At 39.7% G+C, this 23,607-nt stretch overlaps 2 protein-coding genes across 3 annotated transcripts; both read right to left on the bottom strand.

The window, feature by feature from the left end:
• Window positions 1–2,071: 2,071 nt before the first annotated feature.
• On the bottom strand, window positions 2,072–11,699 carry LOC140348548 (acyl-coenzyme A thioesterase 1-like). 2 transcript variants are annotated; one of them, XM_072434483.1, is made up of 12 exons: window positions 11,588–11,604; window positions 8,521–8,648; window positions 8,189–8,398; window positions 8,018–8,117; window positions 7,727–7,917; window positions 5,963–6,132; window positions 5,498–5,617; window positions 4,946–5,028; window positions 4,235–4,328; window positions 4,041–4,121; window positions 3,446–3,587; window positions 2,072–2,564 (listed from the first exon to the last, which is right to left on the bottom strand). In XM_072434483.1, coding segments are annotated over exons 1-12 (1,443 nt in total). In that variant the 5' UTR covers window positions 11,590–11,604; the 3' UTR covers window positions 2,072–2,442. The 2 variants fall into 2 exon arrangements, with proteins under 2 accessions (XP_072290584.1, XP_072290585.1); XM_072434484.1 differs by lacking the exon at window positions 8,521–8,648 and having other exon boundaries at window positions 11,588–11,699.
• A 5,827-nt stretch (window positions 11,700–17,526) lies between these two features.
• kbtbd13b (kelch repeat and BTB domain containing 13b) lies at window positions 17,527–19,839 on the bottom strand. The gene has a single exon (XM_072435240.1). The coding sequence runs from the start codon at window positions 19,822–19,824 to the stop codon at window positions 18,382–18,384; it is 1,443 nt and encodes a 480-aa protein (XP_072291341.1). The 5' UTR covers window positions 19,825–19,839; the 3' UTR covers window positions 17,527–18,381.
• Window positions 19,840–23,607: the final 3,768 nt, after the last annotated feature.

Below are 23,607 nucleotides of genomic sequence, written 5' to 3'. Positions count from 1 at the left end.
AAAAGGGAAATAGCCAGAATGTAGAGAGCCACGATTTTTAGAGGTGTGCAAATTTTTGTGACTTTTCGTCAATGTTCACTGGGTGAAAAATAGGGGGGTTGGTCCCGAGAAGAAGAAGAAGAAGAAGAAAGAATAATATTCCGATGCGAAAACAATGTTTCCCATTTTTCAAATATCATAAACTATACATTTTCGGAAAGCGCTCGCGCTTTCCTACCTCATGGTGTGGGTCCCTGGTCACTGACGGGTACTTTCGTTAATTTTGAGTGGGCTCCGCCCACTTTGTGTTTTTGGCCCTCTATACAGTAATAATGTTCAATTTTTGCATTAGATGCTTATATGCACGGAACATGCAAGAGATGGGGAACGTATTCGTGAGCTACTTAGGGCAAATGAGTGCTTTATATGGGGATGACGACCGCTAAAGTGCTCGTTTAGTGCGCACTTTTGCACGGGCTTCGCCCGTTTACAACGGTAATGTTCCATTTTCCTACTACTAATTAGTATGCACGGGGCGTGCATGAGTGAAGGAGTGCGTTAGTGAGTGTTTGGAAGTGGACGAGCGCTTCGCGCTCGATTTCATGCGCACTACGTGCGCACTTTCGCAGCCGTGCTTCGCACGGCCTTACGAGATTAATAGGCCTCTCGCCAGCTTGTGGCGCTCGGGCCTAATTATAAAAGACGGTCAGTGGACCACACTCATTAAATGGTTAAATGTTAGTCTTGGTTTAACCCTGGTCTTGTCTTAGGTTTGCTTTGCACTGGTTGAGTCAGGTTTCTGGAAAACACTGTGTTTGTGTTGTCTGGGTTTTAGTGCTTTTGTCCTGTGTTCAATCATTTAATATTGTTATATTATGACTTCTCTGAAAATAAAGTCCTATGTTGATTTTTGATGTTGAATTGTGCCACTGTGAGTTGTTTGTGGATCTTATAGAAATAAACATAAAATTGTGGTGTGATTTTGCAGTCCGACTTCAGCCCCCCAAAAAATCTGCCCCCCTGGAAACCATAATTGGAGACCCTTGGCCTAGCTACTCATTCAGTTTTACTCATACACTTCTCTATTAATCTGTATAATAAAGCCATTTGTATCGTGATTACAGTAATATCAAAACATGGTGAAAAGACAAAAATGTAGCTCGCAAAAACATCCGTCGTGACCGGACTCGATAGCGCCAGCCTATAGCAAAAAAGATAAGAAATGAGACGCGTCCACTTTGTTCTAGCCACATTTGGAAAAGTGACGAGTAAAGCACACAGGAGCATCGCTGTAAAACTTATCCTGGGTTTTTGTGCGTGCTGTGAACCGTGCTGTGCTGTGTACATAGTAGGCAGGTAGAGGAACTCAGAGCCTGGATGGTGGTTGGACGGAGAGAATGCAGTGATCGCAATCAAAACACGGACGCGATGGAAGGCGGTCGCACGGGTGGGGAGAGCAATCATCGCCGCTTGCGGCTTTAATTTTATGTTTTGTTGCACCAATTAAGATTAACTTCAAATTATAGATCAGATGTTGCACCCAGAATCACTCTTAAAATGACTCTTACTAATAGATTCCCCAATACTGCACTTTTTTACTTGAGTAATTTCTTGGCCCACTACATTGTACTTCTAATTGAGTAATATTAGTTTGAAGTAACTTAACACTTAAGTAAAATTTGTTGATATTCTCTACCCATCTCCACATGTTCATAAACCTTACAGTGAAGTGAATAGTTTGAACTCCACATATGAACTACTCATGGGTAGTTTGTAACTTGCTGGTGGCTCGATGATGGATCTCTTAAGCATGTGTCAGTGACTGTCCTGCTTATCTTCTCCTGTGCTCCCACATCTGACTGTAGATTCAATGTTTGACTTTAAAGCTTACTTACTATGTTACTTTCATTGAGGCATATTGATCTAAAAAAAACAACAACCTGTGTTCCTCTGATACCCTTACAGACACAAAAGGCTTGCCAGTATCATGGGAATGCGTTTCAAATTAAAATGCATACGTGCCTAAAGGCCCATACATTTAACAGATTCTCAAGCCACGTCAGCGGGCTCCTCTCGACACATTAACAACAACCTTATTTAATCATTTTTAATATACATTTTCATATACAATTGCTTCTTTCAGTCATTTCTGTTATAAAATCATCATTTATCAAAGCACTACAAAAATATTAAAACTAGCTACTCAAGATGAAAATTAAAATGTCTTCAAAACATATGTTGGGTGAGACTTATTGTGCTGACTTTTACGGCACATTAGAAACATTGAAGTAGAGGATCGTAGTTCAGGCCCAGGTCTACAGAGGTGCAAATGGGTGCGATGCAATATAATCATTTAAGAATATTGTCTTTGCAGATGGACTTCCCATTGAATTATCAGACTCACCCAAACAATGTCCTGATTTGAGATTAATTAATAGTAATTATTTATTCAAGTCATTGGTCTCAAAGGTTTGATGTGTTTCTCCTGTCGTACAAATGCTCTCTCAAAAACACCAGAGTCTTCCTCCAGGAGTCTTCCTGAGCTCGAGAATGTGCCACAGTGCGGCCGCCCCACAGCACCATGCCTGGCAAACAGGAGGGAAAGAAAATAAAGCCTTCAGAAGAAATATTAAATGAAGATTTTCCAGACATAATTATATTGAAAGAAGTTGAATAAAATACATCTTACTTTGTTTTAAATAATATATATAATATAATAATATTTTGGGTTATTTTATATAAAATAAAATGGTAAATTGTGAAAAAATAATTGGCTTATTATAATACTCTATACATATGTTATAAAATAATAATTACATATATTATAATATAAAAGTTGCAAAGTGGCACAAATGTTCCTGAAAGTTTATTAGTGACCCCTGCTGTAGGAGGAGGTGTAGGGCCCAAGTGAGCCCTACTGCATTGTGGGCCAAGTGTGGTCACACTGAATTGCCTGATGCTATGCTACTGAATATAGTGTAATTGTGACCAGCGTCAGGATATATGAGGCTATTCATATTTAGGCATTGCTTGGCACAGGCATAGATGACATTCATTCATATTGTGGCGATGACATTAGTGCATTTATACTTCAGTCAGGTTTCACAGGTTTGATTTTCAAAATAACTTTCTCAGTGGTGTGGAAATGATTAGACGATAAGTGCAGACTCCATGTGAACGCAGCAACTGTGTTTCCTTTGGCGGTTAAATTTGATTTATTTCTAGTATATTTTGTGATTATGACTTGAACTTGAAATATGCTGTACTTCCATTTCTGGTGGTTGTGGTCAGCGCATAACTACGGGGCTGTATATGGACCTGTGTGCATCTGTATTCAATGAAAAAGTGTTGACTGTGAGCTCTGCACTCACGATCGACAGGTTGCTCGCCCCTGATCTATACTATGTGCAGTATGTCTTTGTTGTTGTGGGAGAAAGCCGTCTTACATGTTTACACCTTTACTTACACAATTGTTTAGACGTAACATCTCTGAAGATGCTGGTCCGTGTATGTGGAGAGTACGGAGGTTCAATCAAATGACCAGTGTCAGGATATATGAGCAGATTGAGCAGGTGACTGTTCCCAGCCTTCTCCATCATCACCTTCATCTGACAGACAAAAAGCATCACATTTCACTTAAGTTAAAAATGAAACAAATTGTAATAAATTTGTGATTAACATAATCTGTGACTGACTAGGACACAGTCTATTCTTTCAGATTAAGGGAATTGTAAACTTTGATAAATATTGGTGACATTGCAAAGTGAACCATGAAAAAAAAAGATTTTCACAATATCCAGTATTCAGATATTTGAATAGTGAGTGAGACACAAAGAGGAGAAAGAAGGTCTGATTTTCTCAATCTGTGGACAAATCATCAAAATTAATAGATTTGCTTGAGGTTATTTACGTTTGTCCCCCGACCTGGAGAATAAATTATGGAATTCAATATATATAATTTATCTCAAATGAATGATCCCACCTAGAAGAACATTCTCAGCCGAGCTGCTGTAGGTGATGATGTATGCCACCAAATCTGGTAATAAACGCAGTGAACTCACATCCATTGCAGACACAAAAGCTGGCCAGTTCTGATCGTCCTGACCAACCACAAGCAACAGGGGGCACTGCAAACGTCCCATCTGCACAAAGAGAAATAGTGTAGAACTGAAAATAAACATGATCCAAGTAGTAGCTTTACCACCAGCACTTCTATTATACTCTTCATGATTATCTACAAATCACTCGTACTCACATCGACTTTGAAAGCAGGGTCTTCGGGGATTGGCAGGAGAATATCATGCCATATGACCTCCTGATTCTCAGTGACGCGGGTCTTCCCTTCATTTCTGAATAAAGTTTGTTTTTTAAATAAAACATTTCAGCCAAGCACAATGTCATACAATTCGAGGTGATATTGAAATGGTTAATTTGAGGATATACACAATTACAACAAGGTATATTGTGTGTATATCATATTGATTTGATTAAAAAGCTGCAGACAACAATATTTAAAATGTACCAAAGATTATCAAGTATCTGTTCTTTGACCTCAACCAAGGCATTTACAGGAACATTTTTTTAATGGATTTAAAAAATAATCCTCATTATTGGGATTATAAAAAAGGAGTGTCTACAGCGCGGCCGAAACTGTTAGGCTATTTTGTGCTGCGGCTCCTGAAACTGATGGGCTATTTGACCACGCCGGGTTAGACCGTGTTAGGGTCAGGGTCAGGGTTAAGGTCAGGGTTAAGGTCAGGGTTAAGGTCAGGGTTAAGGTCAGGGTTAAGGTTAGGGTCAGGGTTAGCCATGAGGCTATATGGCCGTGCCGCGGCTCCTGAAACTGCTGGGACATTTGACCGCACCGCGGCTCTGTAGCCACGGCCTATTAAAAATATTTATTGATGTTTAGAAAGTGTCTGAATGTAAAAAAAAATATGACTGAACTGTCAGCAGCATAACTTACTGTGCACAGTATTTTAAGATTTCTTCAACACTGCCGTTGACTGGCTGAATATGACTTCCGCTGTAACACACTGCACACCTGAGCTGAGAAAACACAAAAAGGCCACATTACAAAGAGTACAGAATTGCATTTTTTTGTTTCAAGTACAGAAAAATGAATAAGCCGCCATTATTTTTTTAGGTGAGTGGAATGGAAGATGATTGATGCCTCACTTTTGAACTTTACACCACTTTTCTGTTTGATCAACCTAACACTAATATATCAATATTTACTGTTAAATATTCGGTCAGACTCAGTTAAAACACATGTTTTTGACTGATCCCAGAGACTTCCCCTGCAGATTGTGCAATGGACAAAAGGATTCAAGTGTAATAATCTGCACACCTTTTTGAAAATAAAGATGTTTCGACTTTAATCTGAATTATTTTCTACGATGAAACACTCCTGGGCAAATGAGGGATTACACAGATTCCTCAAATTATGCCTTATTTCTAGTGAAATAAAATGTTATTGTTTAATTTAAATGATTAAAATGAATGGAACTCTAGTCACCTTCATAACCTTGGAGTAAGCGGCCATTTTAAACGTCATAGATGTACCAAAAGAGAGCCCCCACATGGCGATCCTGCTGCCCACGATCTGAGGGTGCTGCTCCAGGAATTTATAGGCATTCTATAAAAGGAATAACAAACATGTAATAACTAAACACAGTTTAGTGACCACCACTTAAGCTCAACATGTTGAATAAGTTGCTTAATGTGGGAAAATCTGTTTTGAAGGTGTACCTGTAACATTTCTACCACTTTTGTTCAAACTTTAATTAGATGTGCCTTAGACTAGCACAGGATTCTCTCATTTTAGTGTTTTATTTGGTGATTTATGGCCATTAAAGCTGAAGTTATCTTTGAGTCAATAATGAACCAAACTTTGGCTTTGTGATAAAAAAAAGTGAGCATTACATATTGATAAAGGGTTTTTCAAACTATATTTTTTCAATATTCAAAAAGATGCCTTTACCTCAAAGTAGTCATTTTCCATCATTTTGCCTGTTTCCACAGTGAGTTTATTGGTCAGATAATCCAAGGCCAGAGCAGCAAACCCATGTGAGGCCAGTAAAGACGCTCGGTACTCCACTAGTTTCCCACCTCCTCCCCAGAGGTCCAGGACGGCAGGGAATGGACCAGGTCCTGCACAGGAATACAGAACAATGAACAGTGCTGTGAGAGGTATTATTTTTCATGTTGATAAATGTATTCCTCATAACAATCAGAAACTTGTATTTAAAGGTTGAATGGACGATTTTTTTGGCCCAAATCTAAGTCTTATTTCCTCGTGGCGTGGACTGCCGATTAGTCCCGCCAGCCGAGTCAGGTTCGTCCCCACGTTTCCGCGTGCCTAAGCGCATTGATCTATCATAATATAGTTCCCTCAGTGTACGGGACAAAATGAAGACGGAGAAAGAGAGTTCGAGATGACTCAGAAGAAGACGGAAATCTACGGGAGACGAGAGATGCGATTCGATCAGTCGCGCTAATAAACAAAACACACGTGTGTGTTGTATCAGTCCGCACGGGGGAGAGCGCATGCGCACTTCCGCCCGAGTTCGCAAATCGCCGAAAAATCGTCCATTGCGCCTTTAAGTGCAATTCAAAAGGTTGCAAAAGCCCTTGGAAAGCAGTACTGCCTGCACAGGGCCATAAAGGTCACCTTGAGCCCAAAATATTGTTAATTATTCATTCAGAAGCTTGTATAACCCTAACCCCTACACAATAACAAGCTTGTAAATTTGATCCCCCTAGCTGCTTTTTGGTGCAAGCGCCGGAGAAGAAATTAATGGATTGACCAGTGGTTCCCAAAGTGGAGTTCAGGACCCCCCGGGGGTCACGAAGCATGAGATGGGAGGTCGTAAGATGATTTCAAGATGTAGGCAAGGCAAGTTTATTTGTAGAGCACATTTCATACACAAGGCAATTCAAAGTGCTTCACATAGCAGGATGTAATGTTAAAATGATGACACTGAATTTAATCTGTTTATTGAAAACAGAGAGAGACTTCCAGGTCCCGTCATGTTGACTTCAGCTCTCTCGTTAAACAAAAATGGAGGCCTGATGAAGACCTTTTTGGAACATCAACAATGGCCTTGATCCACAAATGACAAACTCTACCACTTTGAGGATTTGAGGAACTTTTTGCACAACGAATGCACTCGCAATCCCATGCGCTCGCTGCACATGTGAGACCAATCAAGTTGAGCCAAACTTCAGAAACAAGCTAGTCCTCTTTCTTTGGAAAAGCTGCCCTGGATATGCACTCATATGCTTGCGCAGTAGTAAATAGACATCATGGACCAAGTGAAGCCCGGGTGGAACCCGGGGCCCCCGCGACAGACTCTTGTGACAGACCGGCTAAAAAATCCAAAACACTGCAAAGCTATGAAGAGGCTGTCCCCAGCGCTGGCTTACCTTCTTTGCTCGCAGACACACAATATGTTGAGTATAAAAAATAATAAAACTCATCAAAACTAGGTAGCCTTGCTACTCTGACTTAAAATTTAAAAACTAAAAAAGAAAAGCAGTTCTCAATGCAAAGTTGATTTCAATTAATGCAAACAGCCTTAATTGAAATCAACTGCTATCTATACTTCATTAGACACATACGTTAACTTTTAAAAGTGTTTTTAAAAGTGCACAGTCTTTTTGCTCCTCCTCTGTCTTGATGAATAGCCAGTGGAAGTAATCCACAATTAGCCCACCTAGGTTGGATGTGACAAAAGAAACCCACCTGGAGGGAGGAAGAGTGTAGCAGTGAGGTTGTACTCTGTGACTGGGATCCTCTGAACTCCAGGAGCCATGTACCAGCGCTCCACCAGCACAGCAGCCAGAGCTTTCTGCTCTGGGAAGTCCTCTGACAGATGGCCCTGGTAAACTGAGATCGTCACCTCCAGGGGAGTCTCCACATTCGTCTTTCTCATCCTGGGGAATTATTATATAACTATTGTGACATTTGTTTGATACTTCACATTACAAGAGTAGAAATGAGTGTAGAAAGAACACATTGTACTGTATGTCTGACCTGAGTCCAGGTTTGCTCCCTGGCACTGGTCTGAGGCTCCACATTAATCCCATTGGTTCAACTCCTTCATATGTCCCACCCAGGCTCGGGTCCTGACACACTGTCAATGTAATTAAGTATATTTATGAAGATTAAATTTACCAGGAGGGAAATCATTTGAGAGGCTCATACAGTTGAGTGTCCCGGTGCTGTCACAGATGTAGTGTCCAAACGCCTCCCAGTTGTGTTTGTCTTCAGTGTGGAGATGAGAGCGCACCGTCAGCTCAGCCCCAGGAGAAGCATTCTGGACCAACACTTTAAACTTCTCATCCACAAGAGCTCGGGACGGCCGAACAGACAGCTGAACACAGCGCTGTTGTTGTGCCATAATACCAGAATGATCTGCAAAAAATACACATTTCAGTGAATATATGAATCATGTGGTACACACATCACGTCACATGTGTATTGAAGAGATGGTGTCGCCCACTGGTATTGAATTGGCCTGCAGCAGTCACACTCACTTTTACAAACCAGTTGTATGCAGATGAAAAAGGGAATTCGTTGAGATGAGTCAAAGCGAAACTTAATTAAAGAGTATCTCCTTATTGCACTGGTCAGTTTGTTTTGGAACCGAGCCTGAAAGATTAGCCTTGCAAGAATATATAGGTTACTACATAGGATACAATCACAGGACGACAAAACAGGTAATGCAGAAATCTGACGTGCCAATCATACAATGACTAGGATACATGCACATAACTAGGGCACATAGTCAAGTCAAAAGATTCTTGGTCAACTACTGGTCAATGTCCTGTGCATTGATTAATCAGCGAAAAGGAATATGATGGAGCTGGAAAAAGCTCTCAAACCAATTTAGTGTATCAATGATTTCACCATGTAGTTAAACTGATCACACACATACAAATACTCATAAAGAAAAATACACTGCGTAGAAGTAAACAGTGTCTTTATCTGTAAAAAGGCAGATTAAACTCAAATTTCACACAATATTGCGAATAGTTAGATTTGTTTGTATTCTGTTCAAAATGCACCACGTCCAGGAGCATTAACATTGAGAAAACTTAAATATGAACTGCTTAACTAAAACAAGAATCATATGCATTTCAGAGTATGTTTGGAGAAATCTAAAATACAGGGTTAGCAGCTTTAGACAGAATAAAAGGGAATAAAGGTTGTTTGCAAAGGACTTCAATGATAAATGTAGTCTGAAATCATTAAAATTCAGATTTGATAGTGATATATCTTGCAGAAATTCCTTCTTGATTTTGCTGTTATGAATATAAATCCTACAAAATCTTCCCTAAAATAATTAGTTGACTAATAAAAGGTTTGGTCAAACAAGATCAAACAGCATCAACCGATTAATGAAATAAACAACTAAAGATCTACAGCCCTACATATCACAGTATAGTGATAATATTATTACTTATTTGTTTTATTGACTAGCCAAACTTTTTCTCCCTTGGACATGTTGTGGACCCAAACATCCTTCAGCAACTTGATAAGCTATTGGCTTATAAAAAAAAAGGATATTTTCTGGTAATAAAGACGATATCGAACAGTAGTTATTATACTTTAATTTAGAAACAATCAACATTCCATCCCTTCATTTAATTTCAACTATCTAGAAGATTGGACTTACTTATTGATGAACCCCTGAGAATCTTTGTAACTTTTACTGTTTTTGAAAGAAATGTCCAAAGCAGAAATCCACAATCGTCTAACCTTATCACTATTTATCATATTATTCTTATGGCTTTAAGTCCTTTCAACTAACAACAATCACAATTGAATAATGGCACCACTTTGAGAGCATTGTGAAAAAATAATGAGGACGTTGAACTTTGTGCCAGTTTTTGTTTCATGTGGTTAAGACCATTATTATAGATATGAACCATAAACCAGGTCAACAAACCTGTAACCTAAATCTTTGTGTACACTAAAGTTCTAATATTTTTGTCAAATAATAAACCCTAAATTTACGACTTATATAAGGGCCATTCCAAATTTAAAAAAAAATATGCTGGCACGACCAGAATAAAGTCATAACATTCAGACATTAAAGTTGTAATTTCATGAGTTTAAAGTCAAAGATAGAAACAACTCGTAAATGTACGAGAATAAACTTGTAAATCTATATCTAATAATAATCTAATAAACTCATAGTCAAAATAAGACAGAATTTTCAGGGACCAACATCGAAGTGAAGCAGAAACACGATTCACATCAGCTCCACCGCCAGGACGCTTGGCTTGGATGACTGCTCCGTGTGTGTAGGTTTCATATACTTCTATCTGGAGCTTTCCGTCCTCTCCTCTGATAGTGGAACAATCACAAAGTGCTCTTTGGCTCTAACCACCCACAGCCCTTTTCCAAGGTGCTCTACAGCAACGCCATGGAGAAAGTAAAGAGCTGATCCAACAGTTTGTGAATGATGCGTAACAGGAATGGTGCTGCTAAACTGCATCTGTCTTGTAATCGGCACATGTGGGACATGGTTTTGTGTCCTGGCTGTGGTGGCCGACCTCGACGTCGGCCCCTGAACTTTTAAATGTCGACTTTATGTTTGGAAAATGACGTCTCTATTTTAAATAGAATTTTATTCTCATAAATGTATGAGTTTCTTCTCTTAAAATCATTAGTTTATTCTCGTAAAATTAAAAAAATGTACCAGTTTGTTCTCGTAATTTTAGGGACTTTTTTCTGGCTTTGACTTCAGTCTCTTAAAATTACGTCTTTAATTTTGAAATGTTATGGCTTTATTTTTGTAGTGCCCGCTTATTTTTCTTTTATTTGGAATGGACCTTAAGACTCTCATAATACTTTATAAAAGTATGATTGCATAAGAGACATAGGTCCAAGTTCAACTTCTCAGCCCCAGAGCCTCAAACTAGAAGCAGCAACAAAGTCCACGTCCAAAAACACGTTTGAAAAGGAAATGCAAATTCCTACAATGTATCATAATTACAGGCCCGTAGCCAGGGGGGGGGTTCGGGGGGTTCGAACGAACCGCCCATTTGGGCCGAAAAGGTCCATCTATAGCAGTAACTTTCAATATTTTGAGGGACCACAGATATTAGAGGTAGTGAGCCTCACCAGCCAGGAGGACCAATCAGAACCGAATCAGAAGCGAGCACAAAACAAAACTAGGTCATTTTTGCACACGGTTAACCGGGTTGATACTTTTATCTACCTCATCATACTAAAAAGGTCCACCTTGACAAAAAAAGAACCCGGGCCTGAATTAGTATACAATATATATTTTCTGTTGGACTAAAACTAGATCAATTAAATAACGTGGCATTTTGGTCGACTAAAACGACTAGATATAGAGCTTTAAGTTAAAAACTAAAAACTCAAAATGAACGCGTTCACGTGACATCACAACATTGAGCCTCCAGCTCAATGTTGTGATGTCACGTGAACGCAACACGTGGCCACAACCTATTGAACTGGGTGTAACGCACAGAGCGAGATGTAACGTAAGTCCAAAGAGTCGCGTATGGCAGCATGCATGTGACCTATTGGCTTGAGGAAAGTGTGTAGCAAAATAAAACAACTACTCACATAGTGAAAACAAACGTTGGGAGTGTTTAGAAGAACCCGAGTACCGCTATAATCTTACTTGGCCGAGCAGGAGAAGAGGCAGCCAAGCAGAGGAGCGCTGGTAATGCGGGGTAGAGAGAAGGAGGGGCGGGGTGAATGACCAGCGTGCTCCGCCCCCATCACCGCCCCCATCACCGGCCCATCCCATTGAACAGTTCAGCTAGAGGGCGCTAGGGGGAGCCACAGCACACTAAACACCATCCATGGCTGTGTTATACTGACCTGGAGGAGATGGACAGTTTAGAAGAGTTATATTTACATACGTTTGTTACGTCATTTGTGTTTGTATTCCTGTTTTTGTCCCCCATCTGCTAGTCCTTGTTTAGACCTATACTTCAATCATGGTCTTATTTTAGACTATTATGTTTAAAATATAGACCTGATGATGAACTATAGGCCAATGTATTAAACAATATCTAGATTTTCTTCGCAGACATTGTTTATCGTTTATTGACTGTTACTGTTTTTGAAAGAAATGTCCAAAATAGAAATTCACAAATGTTGAACCTTGTCATTATTTGTTTGGAATTGGCTCCACAAAGTTGTCATAATTATCGCATGATTTCAAACCCTTTCAAGTGAGAACAAAGACACATTTTTGAGGCAATAATGAAAACATGATTTCACTTTTGTTATTTATTTTGACAGAGAAAACATTGAACTTCGAGCCAAATTTTATTTAATGTGGATAGGGCCAGTAATGAGAGATTTTAACTATGGTCAACAAATCTGCAATTAGAAAATCAAACAACAAATTCCACCATAGAATTGTAAACTGCCTCATCTGGATTTACCATCCGTCGACTCTCATGTGTTTTTTTCCACATTCAGAATGTTGTGTTGTCATCTGCATAACCTATTTTGTAAAGCAACGTAAGCCGAGTGAGATTTGATATTGATGTTTGTATTTGGCTATTAGGGCTGCAACAAGTTAATCGATTAATCACAACTAATTGATTATTAAAATAATCCTCAACTAATTTAGTAATCGAATAATGATGAACTTCCAAAACGTGCCATGAACTGAGAAAAGTAGTTTTATGACTGAAATTGAGCTGTAATTTCATGAAAAGAATGTGGAAAGTATATAAATTCTGTCTATTTGATTAAAACCCTCTTTTGTCCATAAAATGCTCCACCATGATCCTCAAACAGCTTCACTTCAACAACTACCGGTTAAGATTAATTGAAAAAATAATCGCTAGACTGATCTGATTAGCAAAATGATTGTTAGTTGCAGTTATATTGCATCTATTAGTTATCAATGGTCTATTAAATCACAGTATGAACAAATGAAGCTGCATTTTCTTAAGCGCCTGTGCTGTGCCTGCAGAGCCGCAGAGTCGCAGAGCTGCAGTGCTTTGAGCCGCAGAGTCGCAGAGCTGCAGTGCTTTGAGCCGCAGAGTCGCAGAGCTGCAGTGCTTTGAGCCGCAGAGTCGCAGAGCTGCAGTGCTTTGAGCCGCAGAGTCGCAGAGCTGCAGTGCTTTGAGCCGCAGAGTCGCAGAGCTGCAGTGCTTTGAGCCGCAGAGTCGCAGAGCTGCAGTGCTTTGAGCCGCAGAGTCGCAGAGCTGCAGTGCTTTGAGCCGCAGAGTCGCAGAGCTGCAGTGCTTTGAGCCGCAGAGTCGCAGAGCTGCAGTGCTTTGAGCCGCAGAGTCGCAGTCGGAGAGCCATTTGTCAATGGAACGAACAATAACACAGTGCAGTGGTCTGGTGTCCCCAGCTCCCCATCTGTCCCAGAGGGGCCCTCACACCCAAAGAGCCCAAAGAGCACAATTACTAAACATATGCCTCTGTTCATCAGATTATAAACCCATTTATTAGCTCTGTTTAAAGGACTGCCTATTGTCTACCACAGCTCCACAGTCAGTATAAAGTAATTAGGCTGAACAGGATACTAATTAGCCAAACTAATGCAAAGTTAATTGCCATTGTAGTGGTAGAGGGAATCCATAGGCCATTAGTCTTGTTTACTCTTTCATCTTCAAATTATACATTTGTGTTTTTTCATAGTTTGTCACACAAAAATCTAGTTGGTGAGTGTGGACTGTCTGCTCTGTTTCAATGTGAAAAGACATATTAACTGTATCCATGGGTTTTAGAGTGATGAATAATTGTCCATTCAAAATAAAATATTGTGCATTTGAATGAGCAAAAATTCTCAAAATATAAACTGAAACTGACACACAGGCATTTAAATGTATAAAATAGACATTTAAAGGGACATGTCGACCCACTTCATCTTGATGTATAATTATTAAGAGGACTTAGTTCTAAAGAGTTTCTTATATTTTAGCTTAAGTTAACAAACATAGGTTCTACAAGTTTTTATTTGGTTTTAAATATTTTTAAATAATTTCACAAGAAAGCATTTGCAATTCTACATGTCATGTTGTTTGAGACAAATGTGGCAAATGCCAGCTGTTTATCTATTATTCCCGAAGCCATGATTTGCATGATTAGCGTCATAATATCCTCTGGTCACATTGAATAGGGCTAATAACAAATCAGTGTGAACAAAACATATTGAGTTGAGTTAATAGGTCAAAGGTCGCTGCCTCCATCAGAGTGAAAAATGTCTGATGCCACGTCTCCCCAACGTGGAAACGCATGGGCCAAATAAATCAGGCTAAAACACAGAGAATATGGTTAGTTTTAATATTCATGGGGCTCACTCATCATTGTCTGGTTTGGGACAGAGGCCAGAGGGAGGGGGTGAAATGAGGGCTGTTCATTCAAATGCTCCAGACACAAAAGAAGGGACACCTGTTGGTTTGGGCCAACTGGGAGTGATTCTGGAGGGAAACTAAATGCCTGGTTTGTAAAGCTATTTCATGGTTAACTAAAGCGCTATTGGAGAAAAGGGAGGATGATGTGGAAATGGCGTAGAATGATAGCAATGTAAACTGGGATGTTTTAAATCAATTATTTAAATGGAAACAAAATGACTTCTTTTAAGGTATTATATTATATAATATTTTATTTTTATAGAAAAATAAGTGAATTCTGTCAATTAGATAAAATTAGTTTTAAGAGTGAATGGTTTTCGTCTGTTCAGTTCTTCATTATAGCTGTTTTATTTACACTAAAGAGTACAAATACTCTTTACTGCAGGGAACGTTGTAGTGTGACTTGATTTATTGCCCGGTGTGCCATGAATAAATGTGCAATTTGGATTCACACACGGATTTCATTTTAAAAAGTTAGCATTTTGGAGTGCCAACATACTACTATACCAAAAGAGAAAGCAAATCAATTAAATAAATCCCCATTGCCAAGATTAAAGACCTAAATAGTGATGTGAACGCCGCATGGCTGATCTAGTCATGTTTTAGTAGGTGGTGCACTGTGGAATCTTTTCAACCAAGCTGTGGATTTTAAAGGTTGAAAAACACTGTGGTAAACAACTAGGGTATATCATTTTCAGTGGAGTTTGCTCCTTCCATCAAACATATATTTAGGGCAGTGACAAATCAGATCCCTGTCAGAGAAACTAAAGAAGCTTCTTGGATGAGTGACGAAAAAAAAACATGTCTATAAAACTAACAAAATAAATAAATACAATTCAAGAACTAAACAAGAGCTACATTTACAGTACAATGCACACATATAAACATATAGCCTGGCAAAGCCAACCTATTGGTCAGTCAACTAACTGAGGAAGAATGGGAACATTTACCGGTAATAAGCACATCCCAACAATGGAGAAGCACAATATCTCATGTTTGGAAAAAATTCTATTGGAAAAACGAATGATAACATTTCAAATTACACATTATTCACTGGGAAACACTTGTTGTAAGAGAAAATGTGGTTGCCAACTCCAAGTAGCTCATCACTTTCGTGTGTTATGGGACTGCCCCAATGTTTAATTATTTTGCACTGAGATGACTGAGATACAGCAAACTTTCTTCAACACCGATATTTCATTTTCATTTTGACTTGTCACTCTCTGGTCTTGTTATGCAACATTTGTCAGAAATGTGGAATGACTGGCTATGTCTGCAATCCTGTCTTTGTGAAAGGAACTTGCCTGTCAATGTGAATAAATGAGAGTAACTGATGCTTCTAAGCACTGACTGTTTACAGGTTAAGACGGGTACAGTCCCATGGGAAATATGTCCTCTGCATTTGGCCCATCCTTCAACGCCACGGGAGAGCAACTTGTCAAGATTACTGAATGACCACTGTGCAGCACCTGGGGCCCTTTTAGTTTAGATTTTTGTCTTTGGATCTGAGCAGGAGAAGTGAGGATCACCTACACTGTGATCCTCACTTTGCAGGGGAAATTAACCTCTTAAAACAGTTTAGTTTATCTTCTTTGCACTCTTCTCTTTTATGTCTTAAACTGTTTTGTGATTTCTGTCATGTGATTTTAATGATTTTTTTCCCCTATTGTGTGAAGCACTTTGAATTGTCTTGTGTATGAACTGTGCTCTACAAATAAACATGGCCTTGCCTTACTTTATTGGTTATTTCAGTTAACACACATTAATACAGGGCAATGAATGGAGAGCAATTATTTTTCTGCAAATATCTTGAATGCATCTCCAAATCCACTGTTTTTGCCTGTATTTTTAATTCCCAAATTTCCGCTTAACTGATGTACATTTGTGATACAAATTTACCCCTGGTATTGCCCCATCAAATTATGTTGGAAAACATAAAAAGGTGTCATAAGCACTTTGGGTAGTTGGTGATAAACTTTTGCATATCATGATTTTACAATTTGTTTGTTGTAAAGTCTGATATTTATTTAAAACAACTTCATATGATATAATAATATAAAACAATCCATTGACTTCCTGTTCCACACTGCTTCTCTGCTGCTGACTCATAGAAACATTTCACCACAACTAAAATCAAATTTTCAAGTTTAGTGTTTTATTTTTTGAGAAAATGTACCATGTGGCATTTTTTACATTTTCAGCTACCCGCAGTTTTCATTTTCTCGAGTCCATGCTGCAGCTTGCTGACTGTAAATGTCCCGGGGTGAGTTTGTGATGATGTAATGAAGTCACTGGTGTGGACCAGCAGCTCGCGTGATCACGAGCTTTATTTCCAGATAGAGCCTGACCTACTTCCTGCACGCTCAGTGGAGTAAAAACATGCTGCGTGTAAACAGTGACTTCATAAACACAATATGGTTGTTGTCACACGCTAACGCTTTCAGAAGCTGCTGTGACTCTTATTGTTTGAAATGTGTTCTTACTTCTCAGACCAAACAGCAAATGAAATATTTCATTTAGTTAATAATTTGTAGAATTTTGTATGACAACATTAAATTTGTGTCAAAGGTGCACTATGTAACACTTCTGGTTGCCAAAAATGCATTGAAAATCATTCAAATACTGTAAGCAAGCTTGCCTTTGTATAGATCTTAGCTGTACCTAGGCCTGGTGGTGTAATTTGCTTGCATCCATAGACATAGATAGGTTTTGAGGCTTTTAATTTCTTAGTAAAGGTCAAACTTAGGTCAAACTATGCTGTGACTAAATGCTTCAGTCGATGTCTCAGTTCAGCCGGACCCATGTTGACCTGAATGTGAGACCCTGGTTTCCGCTTGCACCCTGGTCTGTGTCTGAAGTGTCCACTGGTGCTGCTGCCTGGCTCAGCCTCTCCTCAGTCCACTCTACAACGTTTTGCAATGCCAACAAGAAACATGACACTGGGTAAAAGATTTAAACAGCATTATGGAAGCATTGTTGTGGTTAGGGTTGTGACAAACAAATAGCATTAAACAATATTTATCACTGACGGCCTTCTTGATATATTACTGTGAAATCCTATTTTTTGTTTTTCTTTAATATATTTTGTACAGCTAAATTTTGTATTAAAGTATTTTTGTTTGTTTGGGAAAAAACTTCTCTGTGTCATACAATTGAAGTGTAACTGTTGAAACAGCTGTAATTTTTAATAGATGTACCTGTATCAAGATCAATATCAAGAAGATTACTTTATTTGTCCTGAAGGTCATTTGTCTTGGACACACGCTGTTACACAGACAATACACACACGAGAGAGACATAGAACATGACAAATGGACTTATACTAATGTAAAAACACTACCACTACAAACCATCCCCGCTCTGCTCTGGATTTAGGGAGGGATGAGTTCTATTCTCTAAAATCTTTTGAAATGATTTGATCATTTTCAGTGCAACTCAGTTTTGGTTTTGTATTGGATGAACACACACACACACACACACACACAAAGCAACACATTTCATATATTTTAACAGTTTTCACAACAGCATGTTAAAATGCTATCGCCAAACAATATACCGTCTTTGTTGTACCCTGCTGCAAACTGACATCACAAGAATCAATGTACACCAAGGTCTATGAAAGTACATGAGCAACGTCTGTACCCTGTACCACGGGTGGAAAGTGCGGTGTGTCCCAAATATCTTTTCTTCCACTTTGATAGAGGTGGCGGTCATTACACCAGAAATACTCCACCTGTGATCTGTACACTGAAATGGACATATGCGCGCCCATGAGTCCTAAGATGGCTGTCATCAGAACGTGATGATTGCATTATCAATACATCACATTTTCCACATGACATTATTGGGATCCAAGTTGTATTGTATTGCAGATAAAAACATACAAATACAAAACCAAGGTTGGCTGTTAAATACCTCCAGACTAAACACTTTTCTCAAGTTGTAGAAAGCTTAATAAATAATTCCTTGATCACCTAGAATATGTATACTTGACTCTATCCCTAAGCCTAGATAAAAATAATATAATATTTACTCTTTGTTTTTGCCTGGAAGCCTGAGGAGAAATGTCCACACTGACCCACTTCTCGGAAAACCTTTCATCTGTCGTCTGGGCTTCCATGTTTTCCCATCTACGACATATTCCAGTGTCATACTCCTGTTTAGTGTCAGCGCCGAGTCTCCTCTCACTACAGCTGTAAATAAAGACCCTTTACTGTTGGCATAGTGACCCGGCAATGACGTCCACAGCCCTGTTGTGAGGTTGTAGCACTCCATTAAACATCTCAGAAAGTCATCTGAAGGTCCGTTTCTCATTATGTACAAATTGTCCCTATGTCCGACCATGCAGTGACCGTAACTTTGCTTTCTGATTAGCGTCGTAACTATCTGCCAATTGTCCTTATTTGGCAAATATTCATAGATATCCGAAGTCTCCATTGGCTTCCATAGACAGACAAAAATCCGGCCTAAAGCTTTGGCGCACGCTACCCCTGCTCCAGGTCGAGGCAAATGGGCCACAAATTCCCATGCATTTTTCTGAACATCGTAACTTTCTACTGATGACATTGCAACTCGATTGTACTCTCCACCAATGGCATACAGTTTTCCATCAAGTCCAATGAGGCTGAAGTTATAACGCAACTGGTTCGGGCTTGTGATCTTGGTCCAGGTGTTCTTTATGACATCGAAACGAAAAGAAACATCAACGACTTCTTTGCGAACCCCGTGAACTCCTCCTACAATGTAAAGCATGTTGTCCAAAACGGTGACGCCGGCTAGCGACGTGCTAGCTGCCAATGGAAGATCGGTCAGTACTTCCCAGCTATTCGCATTTTCATCAAGGCGGCAAACTGTCCGCGCCGCAGCATGGACAGTTTTTTCATCCGCGCAAGTTACGTGAGCCCCCACAGCAACGAAAGTACTTGGAGTTAAAGATTCGATGTAAGATACCAGCTCGATCGGCAAAGTTATTTTCACTTCTCGCTCAAAGTCATTGTACATGTCTCTGATGAATTGCGCCGCCTTGTAATAAAGCTCCATCAAACCGTACGTACCCGCTGTGTGGTAAATCAGCAAGCAGTTGTCAGAGTCCATATAATTAGAAAGATATTTAGTTAGCGGCGAAATTTGAAGAAACGAAGCACACTCTATCGCTTCAACAATGTCGTCGGCATTCAAAACCGGTTGATGGCCCCGTAAAACTGCTAATGCAATCACAAATCCTCGAGCTTGCAGACAGTGGAGGTGGATTTCTTCTTGGTAACACTCCTTCATTCCAGAGCGATACAAAGCTTGAAAATAGTCAGAGCTTTGAACAAGTAGACTTTTCTCTTCAAGGAAACTAGAGTCCCCAACTACAACGGTTAACTTGGATGGAATTAAACCAGGGTCTATGTCGCCGTGGTTGACCTCCTTTGAAGACATGACCGGTTTACAATTTCCAAAAATGTTTGCAATGTTCTTGAAAGACATCGAGGCAAGAGGGAGCAGAGGCTATGAAGGCAAGTAGACGAGGCGCAGTTGTTTGACAGTTTTAAAATAGATCTGGCTAAACATAGAATTGGACAAGCGACATCTGTGTTAAAAGGACAGTGCTGGCATTGACATAAGAGGCGTTCAATTCAGCACCAGGGCAATGAGGAGTTCTGCCTACATTAGAATCCTTATCAATAGGAATTATATAGATTTTGTGAAGCATGAACCAATATCACATACATGCATTTATCTGTGGTCAGGTCTATATCAGATCTATAATCAGGTGTATGGATGATTGTGTAACATTTTCAGCCTAACTACTCCATTTCCCTTTTCACTCGTAAATCCGCTCAAAAGGCCAAATCTGATGCACAGAGGACAAACTGGGATTTACACATAGGCACACACAGACCGGGGCACCTTAGAGAGAATATTGGTGGGAAATGTCTGCTAAATCTTCTCTTCTTAAGAAAAGGTTCTGGCCCTCAATCTTTATTGGACAGGTGACATGAGATGATAGATGAGTGATAAAGGGACATTCAGCTGATAGTCAGAGCTGTAATCAGACTCACTACACTGCCACTGGCTACACATTTTAATGTTACATTGTTACATCAACCTACAGTAGGAAACCAATTGGCATTTTTGCATGCCCTGGTACAAGACAACTTTCCTTTTTTGGTCAATGTTCATTGTCATGTTCAGTATCACCATGACAGCAGCATCTGTTTGGTAAACTGAGCACAAATCATTTTAGTGAATGAAAGTGAGGCCAAACCAAACTGGACCAAACTCTTTTGGCACATGAAATTATCCCTGCTGTTAATTTAATTGTGCAGTGGTGGTCTTGCATGGTTATTCTGGGGGCTCTGGCCTGAACATTTTGGGAAGCCCGGGACTAGATTTACAAGGTTTCTACACCAAAAAATAATACAAAACAAATATTATGTGAATGATTATGGCAACTCCAAGGCACTTTTATCAAGAACGCATTGTGTCAAATTGTAATTAGAGGCTATTAATTATGCAAACCACAAGTGACATTTGGTCCAAGACGTGGCGCCTAAACTGGAACCTCAAACAGGCTACTAGTGATCTTAACCTTGAGTCAGTGCCTTCTTAACCACATTCAAACTGTGATAATCTGAATGCTTGTCTTCACATGAGTTTAGTGTCTCACCTCTCTGGAGCGTGGATCTCCATCTGTTTCATTGACATACAGTAAGTATATGTGGGGGGTGGGCGAGGTTTGGAACTGACCTAAATTTGGACTGACATAATACAGCAGGTCATGTGACGCACGGAGACCGCTCCCTCTGCAGTCGCAACGATCCCAGTGGCTCCAGCGCTTCCTTAGGAGACAGAGAGGATTATGGGAAAAGAAAATGGCTTTGATTTGCTGGAGTGGCTGCAGGTGAAGAGAGGCGCATTGTCAACAAAGACATTGCAATGGTCTAAAACAGCCGTGTCTATTATTAAAAGCAGAAGTGGACAATAAGTGAATAAAGGAACAATTCAAATCCAAGCCTGGAGAATAACTTTGATAATGGTGATTTCTTAATATTTTACAGAAAAAAAAAATAACATAAAACATCTTATAACACTCTTTAAGTTCAAAACTCCCACCCCGGCCCAGGAAGTAAATTTCTCATTCATTTTTGCCATAGAGAATTAGAAACATTAAAATAATGTAACGGCACGACACAGGCTAAGCAGCTAAGTGCTAACTAATGTTCATAAGTAAAACTTCAAATTCAGCTAAATGTTTTAATAATGGTTAACAAAGTTTAATTAAAGATTTTGATTAAATTTGTATTGTTTTTGTGTTCATGAGATCGCGTTCTAGAATTTGATGATGTCAGATAGTAAAGTCACAAATATTGAACCCAAGCATTTATTTTAGTGTATAAGAAATCATTGTATTAAAACAAAAGTTTGCATATTAATTGTGACTGCCCTCCATCTATATTATTATTGGCCGATTGAATGTCACGTGAACACAACCTATATTGCATAAAATATAAGCTAGTCTTTAAAATATAGTTTAAAAAAAAAAAAAAGTCCCGAGCTCTCCGATCCTCCTCCTCTCTCACCCTGACTGCACCAACATCCCGACTCAAAACTTTTGGCGACAGAGCATTCTCCCGAACAGCACCCCGACTCTGGAACTCCCTCCCCCAACCTGTCCGCCACTCTCCCTCACTCACAACATTCAAATCCCGCCTAAAAACATACCTCTTCACCCAAGCCTATGACCTCCCCTACCCCTAGCCTCCTCTACCCCATTGCCTACTCTTCTACCCCCTGTTACATCCCCATCTTTTTCTCTCTACTTCTTCTGTCTTGTTCATTTTATCTGTATATTAATGTGTTCTGTACGTGTTGTCCCCCCCTGTCTGTAAATACCCCCCCTTTTTTATTATGTTCAGCGTCTTTGGGTCACTGAAAAGCGCTATATAAATAAAAGTTATTATTAGGCCCGAGCGCCACAAGCTGGCGAGAGGCCTATTAATCTCGTAAGGCCGTGCGAAGCACGGCTGCGAAAGTGCGCACGTAGTGCGCACAAAATCGAGCGCGAAGCGCTCGCCCACTTCCAAACACTCACTAACGCACTCCTCCACTCATGCACGCCCCGTGCATACTAATTAGTTGTAGGAAAATGGAACATTACCGTTGTAAACGGGCGAAGCCCGTGCAAAAGTTCGCACTAAACGAGCACTTTACATTGGGATGACGACCGCGAAGCGGTCGTCATCCCCATATAAAGCACTCATTTGCGCTAAGTAGCTCACGAATACGTTCCCCATCTCTTGCATGTTCCGTGCATATAAGCATGTAAGGCAAAAATTGAACATTATTACTGTATAGAGGGCCAAAAACACAAAGTGGGCGGAGCCCACTCAAAATTATCGAAAGTGCCCGTCAGTGACCAGGGACCCACACCATGAGGTAGGAAAGCGCGAGCGCTTTCCGAAAATGTATAGTTTATGATATTTGAAAAATGGGAAACATTGTTTTCGCATCGGAATATTATTCTTTCTTTCTTTCTTCTTCTTCTTCTTCTTCTTCTCGGGACCAACCCCCCTATTTTTCACCCAGTGAACATTGACGAAAAGTCACAAAAATTTGCACGCCTCTAAAAATCGTGCCTCTCTACATTCTGGCTATTTCCCTTTTCTAAAATTAAAAAAATTGGCGCGTCAGCGCCCCCAAATGTACCAAAAATGCATTGAGAGATGGGAAATGACCCAAAAAAAATCTGATCGTAGAATCATGAAATTTGGCGCAGAGGTAGATGGTGACAAGAGAAGTAAAAAATATTATTACGGCAACGCCGTCCGCCCAACCAAATGTCGGCCATATTGCTTCAAAAATGGCTAAACATGACTTCGGAGTTTTTCCAAACGTCGTACTTTTACGAACTCCTCCCAGGGCGTTGGCCCTAAAAAGCTGAAATTTGGTGAAAATGCTACTGAGGAGTGGGACATCAAAAGTTATCCAAATTACATTGATACCTCTCACGGTCTCTGTGCGGCGAAGCCGCAAACTGTAGCTAGAATTTCAGAAATCTCCCATATTTAAAATTTCTGCCGTTTGCGCAGATAAAGTCCGAATTGCGTCAAATTAGAATCAGTTGTTAAACTCTTTGCCCTAAACCTACTTGAAGTGAAATAAATTCATTTGGCGCCACAGCGCCCCCTACAGATTTTATATGGAGGTTAAATGTTTAGTTTTGCGAAATTATATGAAATTTGACACACAACTCAATTTTAGCATCCC

This window comes from Eucyclogobius newberryi, unplaced genomic scaffold (assembly GCF_026437365.1).
Source record: "Eucyclogobius newberryi isolate DKJ021-1_F unplaced genomic scaffold, fEucNew1.0.hap1 SCAF_7, whole genome shotgun sequence".
Taxonomy (NCBI): Eukaryota; Metazoa; Chordata; class Actinopteri; order Gobiiformes; family Gobiidae; genus Eucyclogobius; species Eucyclogobius newberryi.
The sequence above is the reverse complement of the archived record's forward strand: the minus strand, read 5'-3'. Positions and strand labels throughout refer to the sequence as shown.